General features: G+C 35.4%; 1 protein-coding gene across 1 annotated transcript in view; it reads right to left on the minus strand.

Annotated features, from left to right (window-relative positions):
* The window catches only part of Ndufs4 (NADH:ubiquinone oxidoreductase subunit S4), a 93,417-nt gene extending 69,864 nt beyond the window's left edge, over positions 1 to 23,553 (minus strand). Inside the window, exon 1 of the mRNA XM_020171994.2 lies at positions 23,396 to 23,553. Coding sequence (XP_020027583.1) covers positions 23,396 to 23,493 — 98 coding nt within the window. The 5' untranslated portion in view covers positions 23,494 to 23,553. The remainder of the gene's footprint in view (positions 1 to 23,395) is intronic.
* Positions 23,554 to 24,436: the final 883 nt, after the last annotated feature.

Here is a 24,436-nt window from a genome sequence, read left to right on the forward strand (position 1 = left end):
ATAGTTTTTCCTCAAGGAATTTCCTTGGAACTATATGGCTACAGATACCAAAGGTCTACTGTATATTAAAAAAAGTCTAAATTCAGTAATGTAAGCTTCCACCCTATGAAACTAGAAAGAGCAATATAAACCTAAAAACAAAAGAAAAAGATCTTAATTTCAATAGATTTCAATGAAATTATAAATAGAAAATTGGTAAAGTAAAATAAAATCAAAAGCTGTTCTTTGAAAAGATCAATAAAACTTATAAACCTCTAGCCAGGATAATCAAAAATAAATAAATAAATAAATAAATAAACAAACATAAATAAAGATATAAATCACCAGTATAAAAAAAGCTATCATTATATTGTTCCCACAGACATTAAAAAAGATAATAAAGAAATATTATAAACAACTCTATGTACACAAAATTGGTAACTTAGGTAAAATGGACCGATTCTTTGAAAAACAAACTATCAAAAAAGGAGAAATAATCTGAATCATTTATGTTTATCAAAGATAATAAATCAATAATCAATAACCTTCCAAAAAAGAAAGCACCTGGTCCAAATGGTTTCCTAGTACTTTCTATCAAACATTTTAGGAAGAAATAATATTAAATTTCTACAATCTGTTCCAGAGAATAGAAGCAAAGGAACACTTTGTAATTCATTCTATGGAAACAGCATTACTCTAATCTCAAAATTAGATATAGGCATTACAAGAAAGAAAAACTACAAAGTCACTTATGAATATACATACAAAAATCCTAAGTATTAACACACTGGGTCCAACAATGCATAAAACTATTTATACGACATGAACAAATGGAATTTCTTACAGGCATGCAAGTCTTCTTCAACAATTTTTTTTTGGTGGGACTGGGGTTTGAACTTGCAAAGCAGACCCTCTACTGTTTGAGCCACACCTTCAGTCCATTTTGCTCTAGTTACTTTGGAGATGGATCTTGCGAACTATTTGCCTGGGGGGACCTCGAACTACAATCCTCCCAAGTAGCTAGAATTACAGTTGTAAGCCACCCATTCCCAGCTCATTGAACATTTTTAAATCAATTAATTTATTCTAGTTACACTGGCAAGCTAACAAAGAAAAAAATCACACGATCATACTGCCATATCAAAGGCATTTGGTAAAATACAACACTCAAGCTAAAAATCTTAACCATGTAGAAATAAAAGGAAATTTCCCTAATGGGAAAAAGAACATATGCACAAACTCCATAGTTATCACACGCTCCAGGAAAAAGGCAAGGATATCGCCTCTAGTCACTTCTAAATATTATACTGGAAGTTCTAGTTAACCTAAAGCAATAGGGCGAAGGAAATGAAAAATATGTGTAATAGGCAGAAGTGAAACCATCTTTGCTTGCAGATGACATCATTGTTTATATAGAAAGTTCCTAAATAATCATCAGAAAAAACCATCTCCTGAAATTAGCGAATGATTATGTAATATGATGTTGGAACAATTGGGCATTTGCATGCAAATAAATGAACAAACAAAAAGCCCTTAGTATTAACCTTACACCTTTGACAATTATTAATTCAAAATGAATCATAGGTCTAAGTATAAGAAATAAAACTAGCAAGCTTTTGAGAAGGCTACCTAAGAGAAAAATCTAGGTGATCTTGGGTTTGGCACTGAATTTTTAGATACCAAAAGCATAATCCATGAAAGAAAAAAATGGATAAATTGTATTTCATTAAAATTAGAAGCTTCTGCTCTATGAAACAACTGTTAAGAGAATGAAGAGAGAAGCCAGAGACTGGGAGAAAATACTTGCAAAACAAATATGTGTTAAAAGACTATGTACACTATATACAAAGAGCTTTATAATTCAGTAAGAAAAAAGTAGACAAAAGATGTGATTGGACATCTTGCCAAAGGTTTAGGGATAACAGATAAGCACATGAAAAGGTGGTCGGCATCATACTCATTTCAATTGGAAATCACAAATTAAAACTAAAGCAATAGTGAGATAGTACAGTACCTCTATTAGAATAGGTAAAATCTACATCAACCACAACAAATGCTGGCAAGGATGAGAAGAACTGGAAGAATCATTCATTGCTGGTGGGAATGCAAAATGGTTACAGCTACTTTGGAGGACACTGTGGCAGTTTCTTACAAAGCTAAAACAGTCTGAATGTATAATGAGCAACAGTACTCCTGAGTTGTAAACTTATGTCTACACAGAAAACATGCACAAGAATATTAGAGAAAACAAGAACAAACAAAAAACCCTTAAGATACTTCTTTAGACTGATGAAGAAAGTAGCAAGTACTGGCAAGGATGTGGAAAAACTGGAACTTTGTGCACTGCTGGTGAGAATGAAAAATGGTATGGATACTATGGAAAACATTGTGATGAGTCCTCAAAATATTTAAAATAAAATTACTGCATCATCCAGTAACTATACTTTGGGGTACACATCCAAACAAACTGAAAGCAGGGATTAAAAGAGATATTTGTATATCCCTGAGTATAGCAGCAGTACTCACAGTAGCCAAAAGGTGGAAACAATTTTGGAGTTTAGTATCCTGAATTGACACAGCTTGGTAAGTTAACTGTCTTCACTTACTTCTCTAAGAATGCTGTATGAGAACTGAAGTTGTATGACTTCAGTTTTACATTCTCTGTTTAAGGTTCAGAGTGTTATACCTTGAGTTTACTGTTTTCAAGTGAATCAAGATGTCATTTTTGAAAAAGTACATCTTTGGTCTTAAGGGTAGCATGATTTATTTTCTTATGCCTTCCAAGAGTGGAAGGGATCAAAAAGTCATTAGATGCTTTGTTTCACAAAAGCTCTACAACTACTGTTTCATCTTGCAAAGCTTACCTTCTAATTAAAAAAAAAAAAAGTAAGACTATACATTTTATCTGCACTATAAAGTATTCCAACTTGTTGATTTTCTGCTTCAGTTTAGGAATCTTTTGGTTTGATACATCTTTGTATTAGCCATAAAACCGATTATGCTTGCATCATAAATATATTTAAACAAACAGTGAATAAGACCACAGACAATATGCTGAAATTATAAGACATGATATTTGAACAGACTAGCAATATTACATTATCAGCAACATTACATCAAAGAAAAAGCTAGTTGTTAGTGTTGCTTACTCTTCAATTCAAAGATAAAATATCTGTCAGCAAACCTGGCATTCTTAGACAAACTACTTTTCAAAGGATGATGATCACATAATTAAGAATAAGAAATAGCTGGGTGCTGGTGGTTCATACATGTAATTCTAGCCACTTGGGGGGGCTGAAATTGGGAGGATCAAGGTTCAAGGCCAGCCTGGGCAAATACTTCATGAGATTCCATCTCCCAAAATAACCTGAAAAAATGGACTGGAGGTGTGGCTCAAGTGGTAGAGTGGCTGTTTTGCAAGTGTGAAGCTTCAAGTTCAAACCTCAGTCACACCAAAAAAAAAGGAAAATATATTTAAAAGAGAAAATATTATAACTAACACTTTTTTTTCACTTTATGAAACAAACTGAAAAGTAATCATATGGTGACTGACTTAGTCAGACCCATGCTAAAACTGCAGATCTGTCACTTAACAGCAATATGATCTTGAACAAATTACTTCACAACTCTGCACTTCAATTTCCTCATCTGCAAAAGTAAGGATAATAATACCTCACAGAGTTACTTGCAGAATTGAATAACATGTTGAGTAATTGGCATGCAGTGCCTGGTTTAGAGGGAAACAAATGTTCATTTCTTTCACTCTAGTAACAAGTGGGACCAATCCATTTAGTGACAAGAGAAAACCCTACAAAATATGAAAGTTTTTTGCAGACTTTCTCTGAGCAAACATAAACAGTCAACTTTTCTCTTTTTCATCCCATAAACTACAAAGATCTACATGTGCACTGCTGTTTCTATCTTCATTCCTTCTCACTCATACTAATATAACAATCTTATATTTAATTGACTTCCTTGACTCTAGTCTTATCTTCCTCAAAAGCACCTCTTGTAATCAAGTAATTATACCCACTCATGCCTGTCTTTTGCTTAAAATTCTCCACTGATTGGGTAGTAACTTACCTTTTAAAAAGGACATGTTTAGGGATAAAGTAACATTACATTTACAATTACTTCAAATAACTTGGGTTAAAAAAATATGTGTACATACTTTTTTTTTTTTTTGAGATGACTGTCTCAAATGCAAAAGACCATAGCTGGCCTCAAACTGGTGATGTGGTTGCCTCAGCCTCCTGGTTATAGGTGTGTGGCACCACAACCATTTTGCTCATCTATTTACATAAATGTGCAAAGTAAGGAAAAAACCCACAGCAAAATATTAACAATGATAAATGTACATGATGTTTGTGGATACACAGTACACTAAACTTTTGTGCATGTGTGGAAATTTTAATTCAAAAGTAATGAAACTGAAAGCAAAATAAAAATTATGATTATATTTCTCACCTGAAAAATAGGGAAGAATAAAAATGTATGTTCTAGAATATGCATAAACTCTAAGCATAAGAAACTACTAGCAGTAGTTTCTTAAGGGCAGGGAGAGCAGTAGTAAATGAACAGATAGGGGACAGAGATGAGAGGGAATTGCACAGCATTTATTTTATATCTATAGAACTCTATGACTGCATCAGCTATTCTAAATATTACATGAAAAGTAATATTAACTCTATTCTCACTTATGGCACATGGGTATTGTGAGGATTAAATGAGACAACATATAAAAAATCTTAGTAAGTGCTTGACCCTTGGTAAATAAATGTTAGGTAGTCCAGCTGTTGATGTAAGAAAAGTCTTCACATCGATCTACCATTTGATCCAGCAATACCACTCTTGGGGATATACCCAAAAGACTGTGACACAGGTTACTCCAGAGGCACCTGCACACCCATGTTTATTGCAGCACTATTCACAATAGCCAAGTTATGGAAACAGCCAAGATGCCCCACCACTGACGAATGGATTAAGAAAATGTGGTATCTATACACAATGGAATTCTATGCAGCCATGAAGAAGAATGAAATGTTATCATTTCATTCATTTCCATTTATCAATGGTAAATGGATGGAATTGGAGAACATCATTCTGAGTGAGGTTAGCCTGGCCCAAAAGACCAAAAATCGTATGTTCTCCCTCATATGTGGACATTAGATCAAGGGCAAACACAACAATGGGATTAGACTATGAATACATGATAAAAGCGAGAGCACACAAGGGAGGGGTGAGGATAGGTAAGACACCTAAAAAACTAGCTAGCATTTGTTGCCCTTAATGCAGAGAAACTGAAGCAGATACCTTAAAAGCAACTGAGGCCAATAGGAAAAGGGGAACAGGTACTAGAGAAAAGGTTAGATCAAAAAGAATTAACCTAGAAGGTAACACCCACGCACAGGAAATCAATGTGAGTCAATGCCCTGTATAGCTATCCTTATCTCAACCAGCAAAAACCCTTGTCCCTTCCTGTTATTGCTTATACTCTCTCTACAACAAAATTAGAAATAAGGGCAAAATAGTTTCTGCTGGGTATTGGGGGGGGGGAAGGGGCAGAGTGGGTGGTAAGGGAGGGGGTGGGGGCAGGGGGGAGAAATGAACCAAGCCTTGTATGCACATATGAATAATAAAAGAAAAAGGAAAAAAAAAAAAAAAGAAAAGTCTTCAGTATTAGTAGTGCCATCTAATATGTACAAGTTAATTTAAACTACACCCTAATGGTGGTTATTAACACTCTACAGAAGTGGTTATTCATGAACATGAACTTCAAATACCATTTCTGAAATTTATATCAAAGGGTTTTTTGATTGGCATAAATCAAAATTGAAATTCTTTTCCTTTTTTTTTTTTTGGCAGCACTGGTGTTTGAACTCAGAGTGCTTGCTAGGAATGCACTCTGCTGCTTGAACCACTCCATAAGGCCTGAAATTTTATTTCTTGATGAAATGGGTGGTATCTGAAATATTTACCATTGGCTAGAAAAACTGCATAGGCACCACTGAGCAAGATTCCACAACTTAGCAAGCTCAGCAGCCTATAAGTAATACTCAATGTCGAGAGCTCCATTTGGGCCTAGGATCTTTCACTATACAGAAGCATTGCTGTTTGACCTGACCACTACAAAGTGATTTGACCAAATGGGTAACCACTCATGTCACTGAATATTAATGTCCTACTCTACACAGTATCACCTCATAAAGCTACTGAAGATTAAATGAGATATAAATGTTAAGCACTTAGCTCAGTTCCTGACTAATTATAAGCAAAATTATTAACAATAATCATTATTATGTTTGAAAAACTGAAATTGCTAAATTAACAACTGAATTCCATTTAGAAGTTAATTTTATTAGCTTAACCCCTAAAATTCATGCTAACTCTAAGTCATGGATTCAACTAGAAAAAAGTTCAGATTAAAATAAACTATTAATCTCCTCAAACAGGTACAGTAAATGTTTGCTACCCATGGCCTGTTCTAAAGCAATCTGTTTGAAAACAGATGCACATTAGGAAAAAACTCAGTAATAAATTAATATATCTAGAAGTGAATAGTTAATAAAAGAAAACCTAAAACTATTTGATGCTAGTCAGAAAACAGTGCCATTTTGAAATACAGTATATTTTAAAAAAATAATGCATGACTGTAAACTTGAAGAACCTACCATTTTGTTTAAACTTGAAATTCCAATAGAATTTTAAAACAAAAAGTACAAAATACAAGCTAGACTTTATGACCTCAGGAATGTAACACAACAGATATATTCATAAAAATACTAAAGGTCATATAAAAACAAATTACAACACACAGACACACATGCAACTTCATAATGGTTGGCTTAATGAAAAAAAAAACCTGTTTGCTATATAATTTATAGTTTTACAGACTTTCATACCATTTAAGAAAAACTCAAGTGGTAGAGTACCTGCCTAAACAAGTGTAAAGTCCTGAATTTGAGTTCAAACCCCTAATACTGCCAAAAAAAAGAAAATGAAAAATTCAATAATTGTAAGATTCATTCAAATCCAACCTTTCAAATTTTGAAATTCATTCAAAACTGCATACTAACAGAACATGAAGAAAATAATTAAAACCCTCACCAATTTCCCTTAGTAAATTATTTAACTAAAAGTCTATGTTAATGACTTTAATAAGTAGTCAAAATTGTATATGCAATTTGATTTTAATCACAAGATCAAGCAAACTAATCACATAAATGAGAAATGAAAATAGTACTTTTCCCACTGATTTTTTTTTTATAACATTCCATCATTTAAAAAATATTCACCTGGCTGGGTGTGGTGGCTCATATGAACCTGTAATCTCAGCTACTCAGGAGACAGAGATTGGAAGGATCAGGGTTAGAGGCCAGTACATGCAAAAAGTCAGCAAGACCCCATCTCAACAACAACAAAAACCTGAGCATGGTGATACACATCTGTCATCCTGGCTACATGGGAAGCATAAGTAGGAGTATCACAGTTCAGCCCGGCCCAGGCAAAAATGCAAGACCCTATCTCAAAAACAACCAAAGTAAAACGGGCTTGGTGGGGAGGGGAATGGTTCAAATGATGGAGCACTTGAGCTTAACAAGTGGGAGACACTAAGATCAAACCCCAGTACTGGAAAAAAACAAAAACAAAACAAACTAAAGAAGCTTGTCTTTTGTTCTTGCTTGTTTTAGACAGGGTCTCAATTATATTGTTCAGACCAGCCTCAAACTCAACAATTCTCCTGTCTCAGCTGCCCAGGTGCTGGGCCACAGGTGGCATCACACCTGCTTTCAGAAGCTATTATTTGACATTAAGATAGTCTTATGGATGTTGGCAAATATCCAAGCAACAAAACACACTCAGGCTAGGAGCATAGGTCAGTGGTAGAAAAATACATTATGAGGCCCTAGATTCAATCTCTAGCACCAAAAAGAAAAAAGACAATGACCAAAGAGGGAGAAAAAAATATATATATATGAAATATTTTGACGAAGAGTCTGAAAAATCTGGCAAGACTTAATACTTGCCAACTATAAAACAAAACAATGCACTGTTTTTAAAAACCTAGCTGAGGACTTAGGGTGTAGCTCCAAGTAGTAGAGCAAATGCCTAGCAAGTGCAAAGATCCTAAGTTCAAACCCCAAAACTGCCAAAACAAAACTAAAGCCAGGTGAACACTGCAGACCATATATATTTAATATACACGAAGGGACTGGGCATGGTGGTTCATGCCTGGAATCCCAGCACTTGAGTGGTTAAGGCAGGACGATCACCTGTTGGAGACCAGCAACCAGCCTGGACTACATAGAAAGACTGTGTCAAAAAAAAGAATGTATATCAAGATACGATTCTCAACTCATCAAATGTCTATTTGAAGTATTACTGTATCTTACATACAATGCTAGACCCAACAACTGTAATAGCTGGCTTTCAGGATTTTAAGTTTAGAGGGAAAAAGCATAAATATAAACAATGAGTTCAATATCACTGGTTTCAATGCTAATGGTAATTTCTAAAGTATATACAAGGTGCTTTTCTATGCATGGAAGAAAAAAAACCCTGCATATTGGAGAGCAGAAAGTGTGGTGGAGTGTGGTGGAATATAGAAGGATTCTCAAGAAAGACCTAACAATGCTGCCTGTCCCGTCCAGATTCTTTAGTTTGCCTCCCATGCCTCAGGACTGAAAAAAATAATTTAAAAATATTTAGCATATTTAAATCATTCATACATCTAGCGCCTATTATGAGTGGTATAGTGTTGGCAATAATGTCTGCATTTTTAAATATAAGCAAAGTAACATATAACCACTAGTTTAGATTTTGGTTAACAAGCCATAAATTCTTCAGCTTCTCAAATATCTCCACCAATGCTTCTTATTTTGTCTCCACCCAATTTTTTTTCTAATTAATTAAATGAAATGGCAAAATGTAATAGCTACAATATTCAAATATGTCTTAAGTCCTTAGCCCTTAAATAACTCTAGTAGAATTTATCTTTTGCTTTGCTTTTATTGCTAAAATAAATACAAATGAACAAATTTAAATAAAATCAAGTGTTTTGTTTAACATGGTCTACAACACACAATTTGTAACTCTTCAATCTCAAAAGTCAGGATTTACTCTGCATGTTGGTAAGTCTCTTGTTCCGGAATCTACAACAATAAAAAAAAATGGACTTCTTATTTTACTACTGGCAATTCTTCAGATTTGCAATACATTTCCATTCTTTCATGGAAATTTTTAATGTTCTGCCAAAAACCCTAATCATATAAAAAGCTGTCATTCTGACAGAATTCCACTTATACATTTTAGTAAATATTGGCTTATGAAGTCTGCAATATTATTACTCAACAGTATGGAAGAAGCAAGAGGCATCACTAAATAAAAAACTCATGTGACATTAGTGTCTATGATGGTTGTATTTAAAATCCAAATAGTTATTTCATGAGAAAAAGAGTACCTAAAATGCTACTTTGCTTTGAAGAGGCTGCTGTGCAACATTTTTTAATTTCCATGCTATTCCATGATGAAATGAATCCACAGAGGTATACTGAGTATCTATTACATGCTAAGCACTATGTTCTGCTGTGAAAAAAATGCAGGTGATAAAGGAATAGTTGTTGATATCAAAGATCCGAAGTCTACAGAGAAACACAAATAGGCAATCACAACAAAGCATCAAAAGTACAAGGTGAGCATCCTTAGTCCAATAATCCAAAATTCAAAATGCTCCAACATCTGAAACTTGTTTACCAGTAAGACATAACAAGTAGAAAATTCCATACTATAAAATTTTGTTTTATACACAGTTATTAAAAATATTAGACAGAATTACCATGCGTTTAAAGTACATATGAAACATAAATGAATTTTACATTTAGACTTGGATCCCATCCCCAAGAGATCTTATTATGTATATGCAAATATCCCAAAATGCCAAAAAAAAAAAAAGAAAAAGAGTGCTTGGGACTCTTCTGGTCCCAAGGATCTGAAGGGACACTTAATCTGTACTAGAAATAGGTGAGATATAAAAACAGGCAGCTCCAAAACCACACAGAATTGGCACTTAATCTAAACTTGTGAGTTCAAATAATGATCCTCAAAGAAAGTGATGTTTAAACAATACCTGAAGAATGACAGGACTTAAATGGGCAAAGGGTGTCAGCGGTGAGGCAGGGGTAAGGGCACAGAGATCCACAGAAGAAGAAAGAAGAAAAAGTTTAGAAAGATGGAACTTAATTATATGAGAGAAAAAGCATTCAGAGACTCCATGGAGTTCAGAAACACTAAAACAGAGTTAATTTATGGCTGGAGATGAGGTCAAGAGAACTAACAAAAATATGGAAGCCATCTATAATCCCAGCACTCCAGAGGCTGAGGCAGGAGAATCACAAATTCAAGGCCAGCTTGGGCTATATATAACAAGACTCTGTAGCAAAAAAAAAAAAAAAAAGATGTGAGCAGGGAATGTGAGGAACTCCATAACACACTGAGAAGTTTGGATTTTATCCTCTATGCAGCATGAAGTACAAATTGACATTGATTGCATATAAACCAGTTAGTTAGGAGGCAAAAGAATAATAGCTAAATTACAGATTTGGAAACTAAATAAGAGGAAAATGAACATTAGGATTTATACAGTTCTGGGAGTCAGAAGTCAGAAATGAGTTTCACAGGGCTAATATCAATGTGTAAACAGATCTGGTTCTTTCTGGAGGCTCCAGAGCAGAATCTATTTGTCTCTTCTAGTTTTCTGTATCACTCCAATCTCTGCTTCCAACTCTATAATGCCTTCTCTTCTGATTCCTTCTATGTCCTTCTTATTAAAAGGGCCATTTTGATAATAATCAGGCTAATGGGATAATTTCCCCATCTCAAAATTCTCAATCACATCTGTAACCCTTCTGCCACATAGTAACATTCATAGGTTCTACAGATTAGAATATGGACACTATTGGGGGGCACTATACAGCCAGAGCACATTCAAAGTACTGATTCTCGAGTTCTTAAGTTGAATGGTGAGTTCACAAGAATTCATTTTGCTATTATGCTTCCTAACATATGTGTATACAAAATATACAATTTAAAGCATTTTTTAAAGTATAAAGAGCTTTAAATCAAACTAAGAAACACTGACAGTTTGGTGAATGAGCAAAAGATGATATAGTATCAAAGGGAAATAAGGAGAAGGAAAACCAAAACAGAATTCAAAAGAAGAATATTTTAAAAGTGAGAAACTCATCTGTTTAGACTGCAAACTCAATCTGTTTAGATTGCGAAGGCTGTATAAAGACTGAGAAGAGTATATTCAATTTAGCAAAAGGGTCACTGTTGACCTTGATGAAAGTTACTTCAGTGGAATGATGGATGTTGAAAATAGATTGGTTTGGGTGAAGGAGTGTATAGTAGTCACAATCTGGAAAAGGCCAGGTGCAGAAAATTCTCTTGCCTATTACATGAGTAGAATACTGTGAATAAATTTTAAAAAACCTAAGTTGTTCTGGTAATATAGGAAGAGGAATTGGAATACAGATATGAATGACAAAAGGAGAAAATAAACAAAAAGGATAAGAAAGTGGCTAGGGATGTAGCTTAGTGCTAGAGCATTGGGCCTGGCATGCTCAAAGCCCTGGGTTTGATCCCCAGCACCATAGAAAGGAAGGTAGAGAGGAAAGGAGAGGGAAAGGCAGAAAGGGAAGGGGAGGAAAAGGACAGGAGAGAAGAAAAGAAAAAGAGAAAGGAAAGAAGGAAGGGAGGGAGGGAGGAAGGGGAAAGGGAAAGAAAAAAGAAAGATAGATGATAGTCATGAAGAAAGATGATGTTCCTGAAGAAGACAGTACAGACAATGTTTTTACAACATATTAAGTACTTGGTATTCAACAGGTACTGCACCGTGCACTTTATGATATAGGGATTACTCTATTTTGCAGAAATGGGAACAGGAGCAGTAGGCACAAAGCTAAGAAGTATCTGAGCTGGAACTCAAATGCAGGAACTCCAAGACTTGAGCTCTAACTAGTATGCTAGACTGATGTGATAAATACAATAAAGTAGTTCAAGTATGAGAAGGCTAAGATAAAGCCTAACAGCATGGCTAATATCAGGATTTAATAGAAAATCTCTGGAAAGCAGTGTTTTGTAAAGCAAGAGTTAAGTCTCCATATTAAGCGATTATTAAAGGAGTTGGCCACATCAACAGTTTGAACTCAGAGCCAAAAGTTTAAATTTAAAACCAAAACAAGAACCTGAAGTCTAATGAGGAGCCTCTTACAATGTAGTAACTTACATGGACTTCATCAGCAACAGAATAACAATGTTTTAAGTCTCAACTAAGGAAAGAGGAAACAAATTTGTGAAATCACCTCAAATGCACTTTGTATTCCATCCCAATGATAACTCTACATTAAAATGGTTTGCTGAGACATTAGTAAAATGGAAGACAAGACTACCACCATAGTAATCCAACAGAGATGAAAAATGGCCAAGAGCAAGAGCCTATGGATTCCTTCCTTCTCCTAGGACTTTTGTTTGAGCTGGACATGAGGATAACTGAAGTCTAATCAATAACCCTGGGGGAGAGGGAGGAGGTGGTGGGGAGGAATGGCCCAAACAATGTATGCACATGTGAATAAATGAATAAAAAAAAAATAAAATAAAATAACCCTAACCTGCTACAGATAAAAAAAAAAAAAAAAAAAAAAAAGAGCAAGAGCCTAAAAGGCAACTAACTACCCAAGAAAATTCTCGTAACTACTTTTGAATCTTTTAGATATTATCAGAAGAGACAATACGTACTTACCCAGGAAGTGAGATTTTCTAGGCTACTGGCCACTTCACTCCATTCTCAAAGAAAACTCTGTAGACTGTTCTTCGCTTGCTAGGATGTTATAGTATATATACCCTGGTCAGCCTTGGCACACAGTATAGGAATATTTTGCTACCATAAATTTTTTTAAGCAAGGAATTATATAATAGAAGGTATCTCTTCCCTTGAGAACTTCTACTGTTATTTATAGCTAAGTTGTAAGATCTCAACTTCTAGATCCTTTGTCATATACTACAGAATAGGTAGGTAAAACAAATTCCAATAAGCATGAAATATTTTATGACCCTGGGAATGTTAAAATAAACTATAATTGTCAGCAGATCATCTAAAATAAGATCATTCACTTTAACGAGATAAATAACATACAACAAGCAATTACCTCAGTAACTAAGCACTCAATGAATAATAGCTCCCCTTATTAGCACCTCTAAAAGGGAAGTTATAGAGTGAGTCTCTTGAGTTACAAAGAAGTCTGTAGCAGATACTGTTGGTGCTCCTGTCATGTTCCTTTGGCCCATTTGTCATTTCAGCCATGGCTGTAGGACCAGATCCCGTCATCCACCAGCATCCCAACTCAAGTGAACCCTTTTTAAGTTCTTCAGAAGCACAAGTACAATTCAAAGTACAGAAGAGTTAATACTTTCAGCCAAAGGGACATAAGATGCTGAAGCACTCCATCTTTCAAATGGGCAACACTGAAATGTGTATGTTCCTCTGGGAGTTCCAGTAGAACTGAACCTCTACTGCTGACAGCAATAATCTCAATGTCATATACTTGCTTTCTTCCTTCCCTATCTCACTCCCAGGCTCCTCAACTTCTCCTTCCTAGATTAATTGTCAAATAAACCACCTGCACCATGTCCTTGTCTCAGACTCTACTTTAGGAGAAGCCAAACAAGACAAAATTCTTCACAAAACCCTGAGAAATAAGTATCGTGGTCTTTGTTCAAACATCGTTAACCCTCGAACCAGACATTCCAAGAGCACACATACTAGTAAAGGCTGTAGAAATGCAGCTTCTTGAAACTAGAAAAGAAAACAAATATTTGTTGGGAAAGTGAACATCAGCAAAGCCCTAGAGTTCATTAGAAAAAAAAAAAAGCAGCTCAGCCTATGTTATATAGACGTATTTGTTCCCTAAATATATCACTATACATGCGTGTGTGTATATATATATCTGTATCTATATACAGATAGACAGATAAAGATATATAATATATATCTTCTCTTAGTTTTTGACCAGGGGAGCCACCACTTTCATTATATCTGACTTCTAAGTCTCCTATGATCGATATGCATAAACGTTGAGTATATAATAGTACACCCTGAGGCAATTTAATCTGAATCAAGCCAAGGATTTAAACAGGAATTTTCTTTCTTTTCTTTATTTTGTAGTGCTAGGGATCGAATCCAGAGCCTTGTGCATGCTAAGCAAGCACTCTACCATTGACCTATATAACCTCAGCTCTTCCCCAAGATTTTTAAACTTGATATCAGAGATTTTTCAGACCCTCACTTGTAACAAAGTTACAAAATGTAAACCCGAAAAAACTTCCATCCATTTTGATACCTGACATATAGAAAAAAATGATTTGAATTGGTAACACAAAGAAAAAGGCAAATTATAAAAAGAGTGTGTGGTAGCTTTCTAGCTCTACTCTGAGACTAGCTAGTTGTACCCTTCTTTTTCATAGCTTGGTGACAAAAACCAATTTCCTCTTCCTTCCTAAGTCAGTTATTTGAGTATCTATGTACCTGTCAGTTGCAAGTGAGAAAGGTTTAACACAAGAGCTAATACAAACAAAACACTTAAATTCCATAATCCACGAATACCCTAGAAATGTAACTGAAATGTATGTATATATATGTAATTTTACATAGATGCATACATATATATACACATACACGTACATTTATTTCTAGGCAGAAGGTACCAAAACATCTATCAGTTACTTAAAATAGATGTGTGACCTTCATATTCTCTCAAAGAAATAAAGAATTATTTTTTGATGGTCAAAACCAGTAACTCATGTCTCTTTTTGCCTATACAAATGTCCATCTTTTATTAAATGCCATGATTTTCAATTAAGAATAAATGCACTTTTAAAAAACTATGCACCTTTTACTTTTTTTATTTCGTGGTACTAGGGTTTGAACTCAGGGCCTCAGGCTGGCTAGGCAAGCGCTCTACAGCTTGAGCCACTCTCCTCCCCACCAACAAACGTACTTCTGAACCCTTTCTCTATCCCAGTCCCAAGATTCTAATATATGAAGTCCTCCCCTTCTCCCACCAGAGTTGAGAATCTGATCAAGGGATGCAGGTATGACTCAAGCACCTGCCTAGCAAGTGCAAGGCCCTAGGTTCAAACTCCAGTGCTACCTCCCCACCACCCCGAAAAAAGAATTTGATCATGTAATAATTTTTTAGTCACTTTAGACCCTTTAAATCCACTCAGATATGCTAAAAGGCAAGAAACAGAATTTAGTTTTAAACCATCCTAGTTTATAGTTGGTTTCAGGTAAAATGTACTAACTCTATTTTATTGAATGCAATCATGAAATCTAGACAGAATACTTGCAGCAGTTATCTGGTGGCTCTCAAAAGTAAGTTTCAACCAGATCAGGGAACATCACTAGAACTAGAAGTATCACTAAATCAGCAGTGAATTCAACATATCAAAATTTGTGAGATGAAGCTAAAGCTACTCAAAAGAAAACAAGAAAACCAGGAAACACTTCCTAGCTTATGTGGAGTGCAGCCTTACCCCGATACCAAATCTAACCAAAGACAGTACAAAAAAAGAACAAACATAGATGTGAAAATCCTCAAAATTTATCAAATCAAGTATAACAATATATAAAAAAGAATTAAGCAATACAATTAAGTGGGATTTATTCTGAGAGTGCAAGAATGGTCCAATATTTTTAAATCAATCAATATAATCTATTATTTAGCAATCTAAACAAAAAAACCTACAAGAATATACCAGTTCATACATAAAATGCACTGGACAAACTAACATCCATTCATGATTAAAAGCTAGTTTTAGGTACAAGGAAACTTCCTTAGTCTAATAAAGAGAATGTCTACTAAATAATAAATAAATAAAAATAAATCCTTAGCTAACATTATACATAATGGTGAAAACAGAATGTTTTCCTTTAAGATTAGCTAATAACAAGAATTGTCAGCACTGTTATTTAACTTCTCTTGGAAATTAAAAAAAAAAAAAAAAAAGGCCTAGAGATTAGAAAGGAAGAAATAAACTGTCCCTTCACAAACTACTTGATTATGTACTTAAAATCCCAAAGAATCTATATAAAATATTATAAAACAAGCGAATTTAACACAACACATAAAATCAATCATATTTTCATATACAGCAATATAAAGTTAGAAAAGACCCCCCCCCAGTTAAAATACTTTTTGAGACTTAATCTAACAAAATATATACAGGATCTGCATATTCAAAATCACAAAGTACTAACAAAAGAAATCAAGAAATATCTACACTATACAATGAATATATCCTAATAAAAATGGAAAAAAATTTTTTAAAACATACTATTTATTAATTAGAAGTCTTCAACACAATAAATATGTTAACTCCTTTAAATTAATCTACATATTTAAAGCAGTACAACTAGTCAACATTCCAAAAGGGTTCTTTTCACAGATATAGACAAACTGATTCTAAAGTTTAGATGGAAAACAACTAGAACTCTGCATATGTATATATATATACATATATATGTGTATACATATATATATACACACATACATATGTATTCACAGAGATATGTATATCTACATATATGAAATATATATATAAGTGAAGTTGGAAACAACATACAGACGTGACCGAATGTAAAAATGGTAAAAAAAAACAAAACAAAACCTAAATATAGAGTTAATACATTATCCTGCAACTTTACTCCTAGGTATATATACTCCAAAGAATAAAAACACATACCAAAGATTTGGGCACAAATGTTCATAGATCATTATTCATAGTAGCCAAAAGGTAGAAACAATTCCAATGTCCACCAACTGATCAGATAAATTAAATGTGGTATGATCATAATATATATTCATTAATAAAAGGGAATAAAGCACTAATACATCCTACAACCTGGATGGAACCTTGAAAATATTGTGCTAAATAAAAGAAGTCAGGCAAAAAAGACAGTATGACTCCATTTGTATGAAATGTCCAGAACTGGCACATTTATAGATACAGCAGATTAGCAGTTACTTACAACTGGGGTGAAGGGAGAAAAGGGGAGACTACTAACAGATACAGGGCTTCTTTGGGGGGGGCGGTGACAAAAATGTTATAAAATTGACTGTGGTTCTGGTTATACAACTATGCATACATACTAAAAACTACAAAATTGCATATTTTATATGAATAAATTTTATCGTATGTGAATTTAAGTCAATAAAGCTGTTATAAGATAAAAATCCACAATGAATACAATTATATACATACTAGAATGGCTAAAATAAAAGCTTCTGACAATACCAATGTTAATGAGTACACAACAAAACTAAAGCTTTCATATACTAATGGTCAAAAGCAAAAATGGTACAACCACTCTGAAAATTGGCTTGACACTTTTGTTTTTTGTTTGAGACAAGGTCTCACTAGGTAACCCAGGCTGGCCTCAAAAAAAGCAATCCTCTTGCTTCAGCATCACAAGTGCTGGTTTTACAGGCATGCCTCACCACGCTTGGTCTGACAGTTTCTTATAACATTAAACAAACTTACCTATGACCCCAGGCTCTTCCCAGGTATCTCCCAGGTATCTACTCTAAAGACATGACACTATGTTCACATAAAATTCTGTGTACACGTGTTTACAATAGCTCTAGTTATAATTGTCCAAAATAAGAAATAACCCAGAAATTCTTCAATAGGTGAACGGATAAAAAACTGATATAGTAACACAATGAACTACTACTTAATAGTAAAAAAGAATAAACTTTAGATATATACCACTTGGATGAGTCTCAAATGTTTTACGCTAAGCTGAGGATGTAGCTCAGTGGTAGAGATCTTGCCTAGCATGTGCAAGGCCCTGAGTTTGATCCTCAGCACTGCAAAAAAAAAAAAAAAAAAAATCTAATGTTTTATGCTGAGGAAAATAGGCTAATTTCAAAAAGTTATATACTGTATGATTTCACTTATATTACAGTCTGAAAATTATAAAACTATACAGCTGAAGAAAAGACAAACGTGGCTAGGGATTACAAGGAGTTTAAGAAGAATAATATGAGGGAATCTGTTGGGAGTGATGAAGTCTTTTGATATTCTGTACTCTGATTATGGTGGTGGTTATACAAATCTAAACATATATTAAAATTCTAAGAACTAGTACTGGCTATGATTGCACAACCAATAATTTCAGCTTAAAAGGAGGCAGACAGGACAGCCTGAGCAAAAAAAATGCAAAATCCTACCTGAAAAATAAACTAAGGCAAAAGAGGCTGAGACATGGTTAAAGTGGTACAGTGTTTGCCTAGCAAGAGTAAGACCATGAGTTCAAACCCCAATACACACACAAAACACTCCACTAAGAACTATAAACTATAAGAAAAAAAATGTCAATTTTTAAATGTTTATTTATTTACTGATTTTCTTACTTATTATTGCAGTGCTGGAGATCTAACCAGGGCTTTGTACATGCTGGCAAGTGCTCTACCACTGAACTATAGCCCTAGACCCTTCATGATTATTTTTTAAATAAAAATTTTTTAAAATCTAATCTAGTATCAACTCTCTTCAGTTCAAACTTAGTTCACTAATCCATGACCTCTGATAATCTTATTTAATTAAAAGTATAATACTATTCAAAGAAAGACACTGACAAAATGGAAAGCATGCTAAAAAGTACCAAGAGGCAGTAAAGCATTAAGAAACTGGGTCATCGATAGAAAAAACAAACTCATCTAAGCCTGGAATATAGACTTTGAGAGAGAATGAGTTATGACAATGTCTTCAATTATGTGAAGGGCTGACAAGAACATAGGGAGATAAACTTATTCTGTATAGTTTTAAACAGAAACATCACTTACCAATGAATCTAAAAGTATAGTGCTGGAGGAACTAAGGCCCTGGCCTTTTCCTGTCTCTCTGCTTCCTGGCTGCCAAGAGGTGAGCAACTGCTCTGCCATACCCTTCTGCTGCCAGGATGCTATGCCTCACCACCAGCCCATAGCAATGAAGCTAGCAAATCATGGACTGAAACCTCTGAAACTGTAAGCCAAAATAAACATTTCTTCCCATATGCTGTTTCTGTGGGGTATTTTCTCCCAACAGTGAAAAGTCTGACTAACACAGGGTATTCTCTAGAACTACTAAAAATTCATCATACTTCCTCAACATCTAGATAATCAAGAAGCAGGAAGTTTTAGAAATTCTTACATTAAATAAAGGGGTTGGACTGATGATCCTAGAGTGTTCTTCTAACTTAAACAATATATGAACTTATGAACTATAACTTCTAGAGTTAACCTACGAAGGGAGAAGGCATTGAACATATGAAACAGTATCCTTTCCAATGAAAAAGTCATTTTTCAGCATACAAAGTAATACAAAGCATTTTAAGTTACGTATTTTTAAAAAGGTTGAATAAATACAAGATTTTAACAAAAGTCATATTGTAGGATTATTTTATTTCTCTAAATCTCATTTATAATAAGGATATTAAAGTTAAATTCAAATTACTAACATCTAATGAAGCAAAAGTTATAAATTCCATGCAAATTTCTGTAAGTATATTGAAGAATTCTCTTGAAAAAGAAGTGCTCTTTCCATTCAAAGAGTAGTAGTCCTCAAAAGACTCAAAACATCTGCATTTACTTTAAAGCTCATCAAGACAGAGTGACATTTTTAGGAGAAGCATATGGCTTGCTGAACAGTCATCTAGAACAACTTCTTTTGTCTGGTAAACCCTATTCAAGGACCCTTTACTTATGTATGTAGTGGCCGAATAAAGGAAAGAACATATTTTTGAGCCCTAGAAAACACAAAGAAATAAACTCTTCATCTAGCTTTGTTAAGGATATAGCAAAACATGTTACAAAAGGAGTCAGGTCTTTTCTCTCAAAAACAGACAGTTCTCCCCAACATTTGAAACAATTCTAAGAAATCACTGAAACAAAAGAACTCCAGAGAAGCAAGACTCTTTCTTAGAGAACTATATACAGCCAAAGACCACCTCCCTAAAAACACATTTCCATTTTAAAGGATAAAACACTTTCTTCTTAAAACTTTGAAGGGCAGAGTTCAACAGCTGTGCTATATTAAACCTGAGCCCTTCCAAAAGGAAGAACAAGAGTCTCTAGAGAGGAGTAACATGGCCTGCTTTCTCCAAAATTACCAAAATGCCTTCTTTGCCTTTAAGGAAGTTTTTTTCTCCAAGAAAAAGCCTCTATATAGAAAATGAGTGAAAAACATAAAATTTAATTTAGGTTACTAAAACATGCAAAAACAGAAGCATTTTGTTTGTTTGTTTGTTTATAGAACTCTTCATTATTTTTCTCTCAAGGAAAAATTTATTTTTTTAAATCTTTCAAGAAACAACATGAAAAATAATGAAAAAAAGTAAGTTTTCAGCTCTAGCTTCCTAACAGTATCATCACAGAGCTAAGCCTAAACCTAAACATAATGAATGAACAGATCATGGCCAAAGCACCTTAATTTTGGATGCACACAACAGGTGACTTTGGTATACAGCTAACATTTAAAAACCACTAAACTGGAGAATAATTCCATTTAAAATATATATAAATCTAGAAAGTGCAGACAAGAAAATATTACATTTGAGCAACTAATTCTGAAGAACATAAGGTGGTTGCATTTACCTATCAATCAATAAACAAAAAATAGAATTTAAAAGAGGACTTTTGAGTTTCTCTCTTATAATTAAACGATAAAAGACAGAATAGTTTACTAAAGCATTCAGATATTTAGATGAAAACCACTATAAAGAATATGGCCACTGCATAATTCAGGTACAATAAAGTTCTACCAGGATCTCTGAACTCTACAAACTAAAGCTAAAGATCTAGTCTCAACTGAGTCCAAGTATTCAGTCTGCCATGGCATATCATTACTATTGGCCAAGGTGAGTCCCCTTGGTCAAGGATTAGAGATGTCTGATTCTGTAACAGGGAAAGGTAGTAAACAGTAATAATGCAATCTATTACAATATTCATCACCAAGATTAAAGAAAAGAAATATATTCAGGTTATTCAAACCAATAATAAAATTAGCATTCATTTAAAGATTTACTATGTGCCAGACACTATTCTAATGTTTACATGTATTACAAAATTTAATTTACCTAAGAATCCAGCATAGATGTCGCTACTGATGAAAACAGTTATGAGCATTTTATAATGAGGAAAACAAGCAAAACAAAGACACATATTAGAAGATACTTCAGAAATATTTCAAGTTCTCAAAAATTGTCTTTGATATACCTTTGATAGCAAAGGTAGCTAACTGCCACTCAAGACAAGAATCTATCGAGCTTCACTGAAGAAGAGACCAACCTATTGGTCTTAGATGTCCTAGTTGTCTCTCACATTTGGGGTGAGTATGCTTCCCAGCAAGGTTCGATATACACAGAACTAATTTCAACCTCAGGACTGTTTTCTCACTGGAGATCTCTATAGACTCAATTTCATCCTGAGAAATAAAGCAACAGAATAATGCTCTACAAAGAGGTCTCATACACTTAGTTCTCATCACAGCCATTAATTAACACTCATGAGGATCTACCATGCTAAGAGCTATTTGAGGTAAATACAAAATCTAGTCTAAATTGAGAAGTGATGATATAGGGCTATATGAGATAAATATGCACAAACACATTAAAATGAATAAATAACACCACTTCATCAAATATTCTGAGTCCCAAGACCTGCTACTTTGAAAGCAAGTGTCAACTTATCTGCTGATAGATTAATAGCTTTGATACTCAAATTTAGTCTGGAAAGCCCCTTGGGAAAGTAAGAATAAATGTAGATAAGAATAAATGTAGATGATTAATCAGATTTTCCCCCCCATCAGGCCCTGTCCAGGGAAATGGAAACTCACTCTATAGTAAGCTCAGCAGATCAGACAAAATCACCCACCATAAACAACTTCTTCTCTTTCATGAGTGTATATGTTATTGGGTTTATTTGTTTTGCTTTTTGGGTTTCACTGATACACCATAATTGAATTCAAATGTTAAGATAGTAGCTAACTGCTTCCTTCCATTGATAGCTCCTTTTCTTCTGTTCCTCCTTCCCTCATTACTACATGCCTTAATGATTCCTCTCATATTTTACTTAAGACATCTGAAATGTTATGCCATTTGCATTTTTAGGATTACAATAAAAATGAAGTTTACGTGTAGATTTCCGCATTACTGAGTTCTCTTTCCAATCAAACATTTCAGGTCCTTTAATCATAATGGAGAAAGAGTCCTTCCAAATAATATGTAAGGGCAAGGAACCATAAATTTCTCTCAAAGTAGGATGCACATTACAAGCTCTTTGGGCAAAAAAAAAAAAAAAAAAAAGTGAATTTTAAAAAAACGAGTGTTAGATTATATTTAAAATTATTTCCCTTGGCTTTTAAGGCTTCAAAAATGTGAAACAAAGGTCTTATATGGTTTAAATTTTATTCCCTTGTTATTTATATAGTGTAACACTAAGTTAATAACTCGAAGAGATCCTGTATTCAATTTTTAATCACCCACATTCCTCTCACCTCCAATTCGGTCTTCTCATGTTCAGCCTAAGCATTAGTGTAGTCTCCAAAGCACGTGGTAGATACTCCATACAAGGCCCTGGTTTGTATTTATACTAACAGGTTATGGGGGATGGGGAAGTGAGAAACCATGTATTTCACGAGTGTACGTATGTGTGCACGGTATCAGTACTATAAAACTTCAGGGAAAAAATTCGGAGAAATATGGGGATGAAAGAAGTAATGCAGTAGAAAAAGGAAATCACCATCACAAAACTGCTGGAAAGCAGTAAGAGAACAGGCCCTAAAGCCCTGAGACCCGTGGTAACCCGGACATCAGCACCAGGCAAGTTCCTAGGACGACCTTGCAGCGCTGGAGATGCAGCTCAAAGGCTGAGCCGGGGCCCCGCCCCAGCACCCACACACACCCCTAAAAGAGGGAAAACCACCTTCCAGTATTACAACAGTGGCATTTTACTGACATGAACTCCTAAAAAGTTTTCCTCCTATGCAGAACGATCATGTCGTGAAGAAACCCAATCAGGACCCATGGCAGCCGTGGAAGGAGACGGGGGTGGGAGGGGGTGTAACCCGCCGGCCGGACCTGGGGCGGCGGGCCACCAGGTGCGAAGGGAAGGGATGCTAACGGTGGGGGAGACCCTAGGAGCTCTCACAGACCCCGCGTCTCGGCCCCGCGACCCCGGCCCGCGCCCCTGAACGCCCTCTCCGAGCCCGGGGTCAAGAGGACGCTCCCCGGGCCTGCCCGGGACCCAGTCGGCAGGAGCTCCTCCAAAGCCAGGGACCAGAGAAGCCTGACGACGAAGCTTGACAGCTCGGTTACCTGGACGGAACTCTGGAAACGGAACTAGCTGCTGTCCCCACTGCCCGTGTCCCCAACAACGCCCGCCTCAGCGCCCCTGACATTGAGGCCGCCGCCATCTTGCCGCGGACGAACGCCGGGATGCGCGGACGGATCCCCGCCGGGGACCAAGTTCCTCCGCCCTCACCGCGCGGCCGCGCCGCGGAGTCGGGCGGAGTCGGGCGGAGTCGGGCGGAGTCGGGCGGAGTCGGGCGGAGTCGGGCGGAGTCGGGCGGAGTCGGGCGGACCGCGGGGGATGGGAGAGAGCTGGGAGGTTTGGTTAAAAAGGGGAGAAGGAAAAGGGGTCAGAAGAACAAGGCGGGGGTGTGCAGTGTTTAACCCCTCAAAAAGTAGTCCTGGGTGGTTGGTGGGAGTGGCTATTTACACTAATACTGAAAAGACCAAAAGAATACATAGAAATTGAAACACCTGCAACTCATAATTTTTCAAAGAACTCAAGAATATCTGGGCTGAGCCCACGGGAAGAGCCGGAGGGCTCTTCTGCGTTCCTGAGAAACCAAAGTAGTGCTTTCCCAAAGTGCTGCCAGATTTCTGATGAGACGTTCTTAGCACAGGGCTTTATCCAGTTTGATGTTCTGTAGTCAACAATCATATTTTCCACACGAAAAGTCTGATCTGCAAAGGATTTTTCTTTTTTCTTATTTTTTTTCTCTTTCTGGTGTATGAAACCCAATAGAACCTAATACTTTTTTTTTTAATGTTTGGTTTTGATTCACATAATTGTATCTATCTATTTATGAGATACAATGCCATGTTTTGATACATGTATACATTGTACATGGAACATAATATTCAACGTTACCTTCTCCTCAGTAACTCCTGGATGTGCGATCATAATCCACGGACATCAAGGGTATTATTGTTATTGTTATTATTTTGGTGGGAATCGAACCCAGGGCCTAGTACGTGCTGTACCTGCACTTTACTACGGAGCTATACCCCTAGCCCTCAAAATAGTATTAGCTCTCAGTATACATGAAACAAAAATTATCCTTCATGTCA

This window comes from Castor canadensis, chromosome 6 (genome assembly GCF_047511655.1).
Source record: "Castor canadensis chromosome 6, mCasCan1.hap1v2, whole genome shotgun sequence".
In the NCBI taxonomy this organism is placed as follows: Eukaryota; Metazoa; Chordata; class Mammalia; order Rodentia; family Castoridae; genus Castor; species Castor canadensis.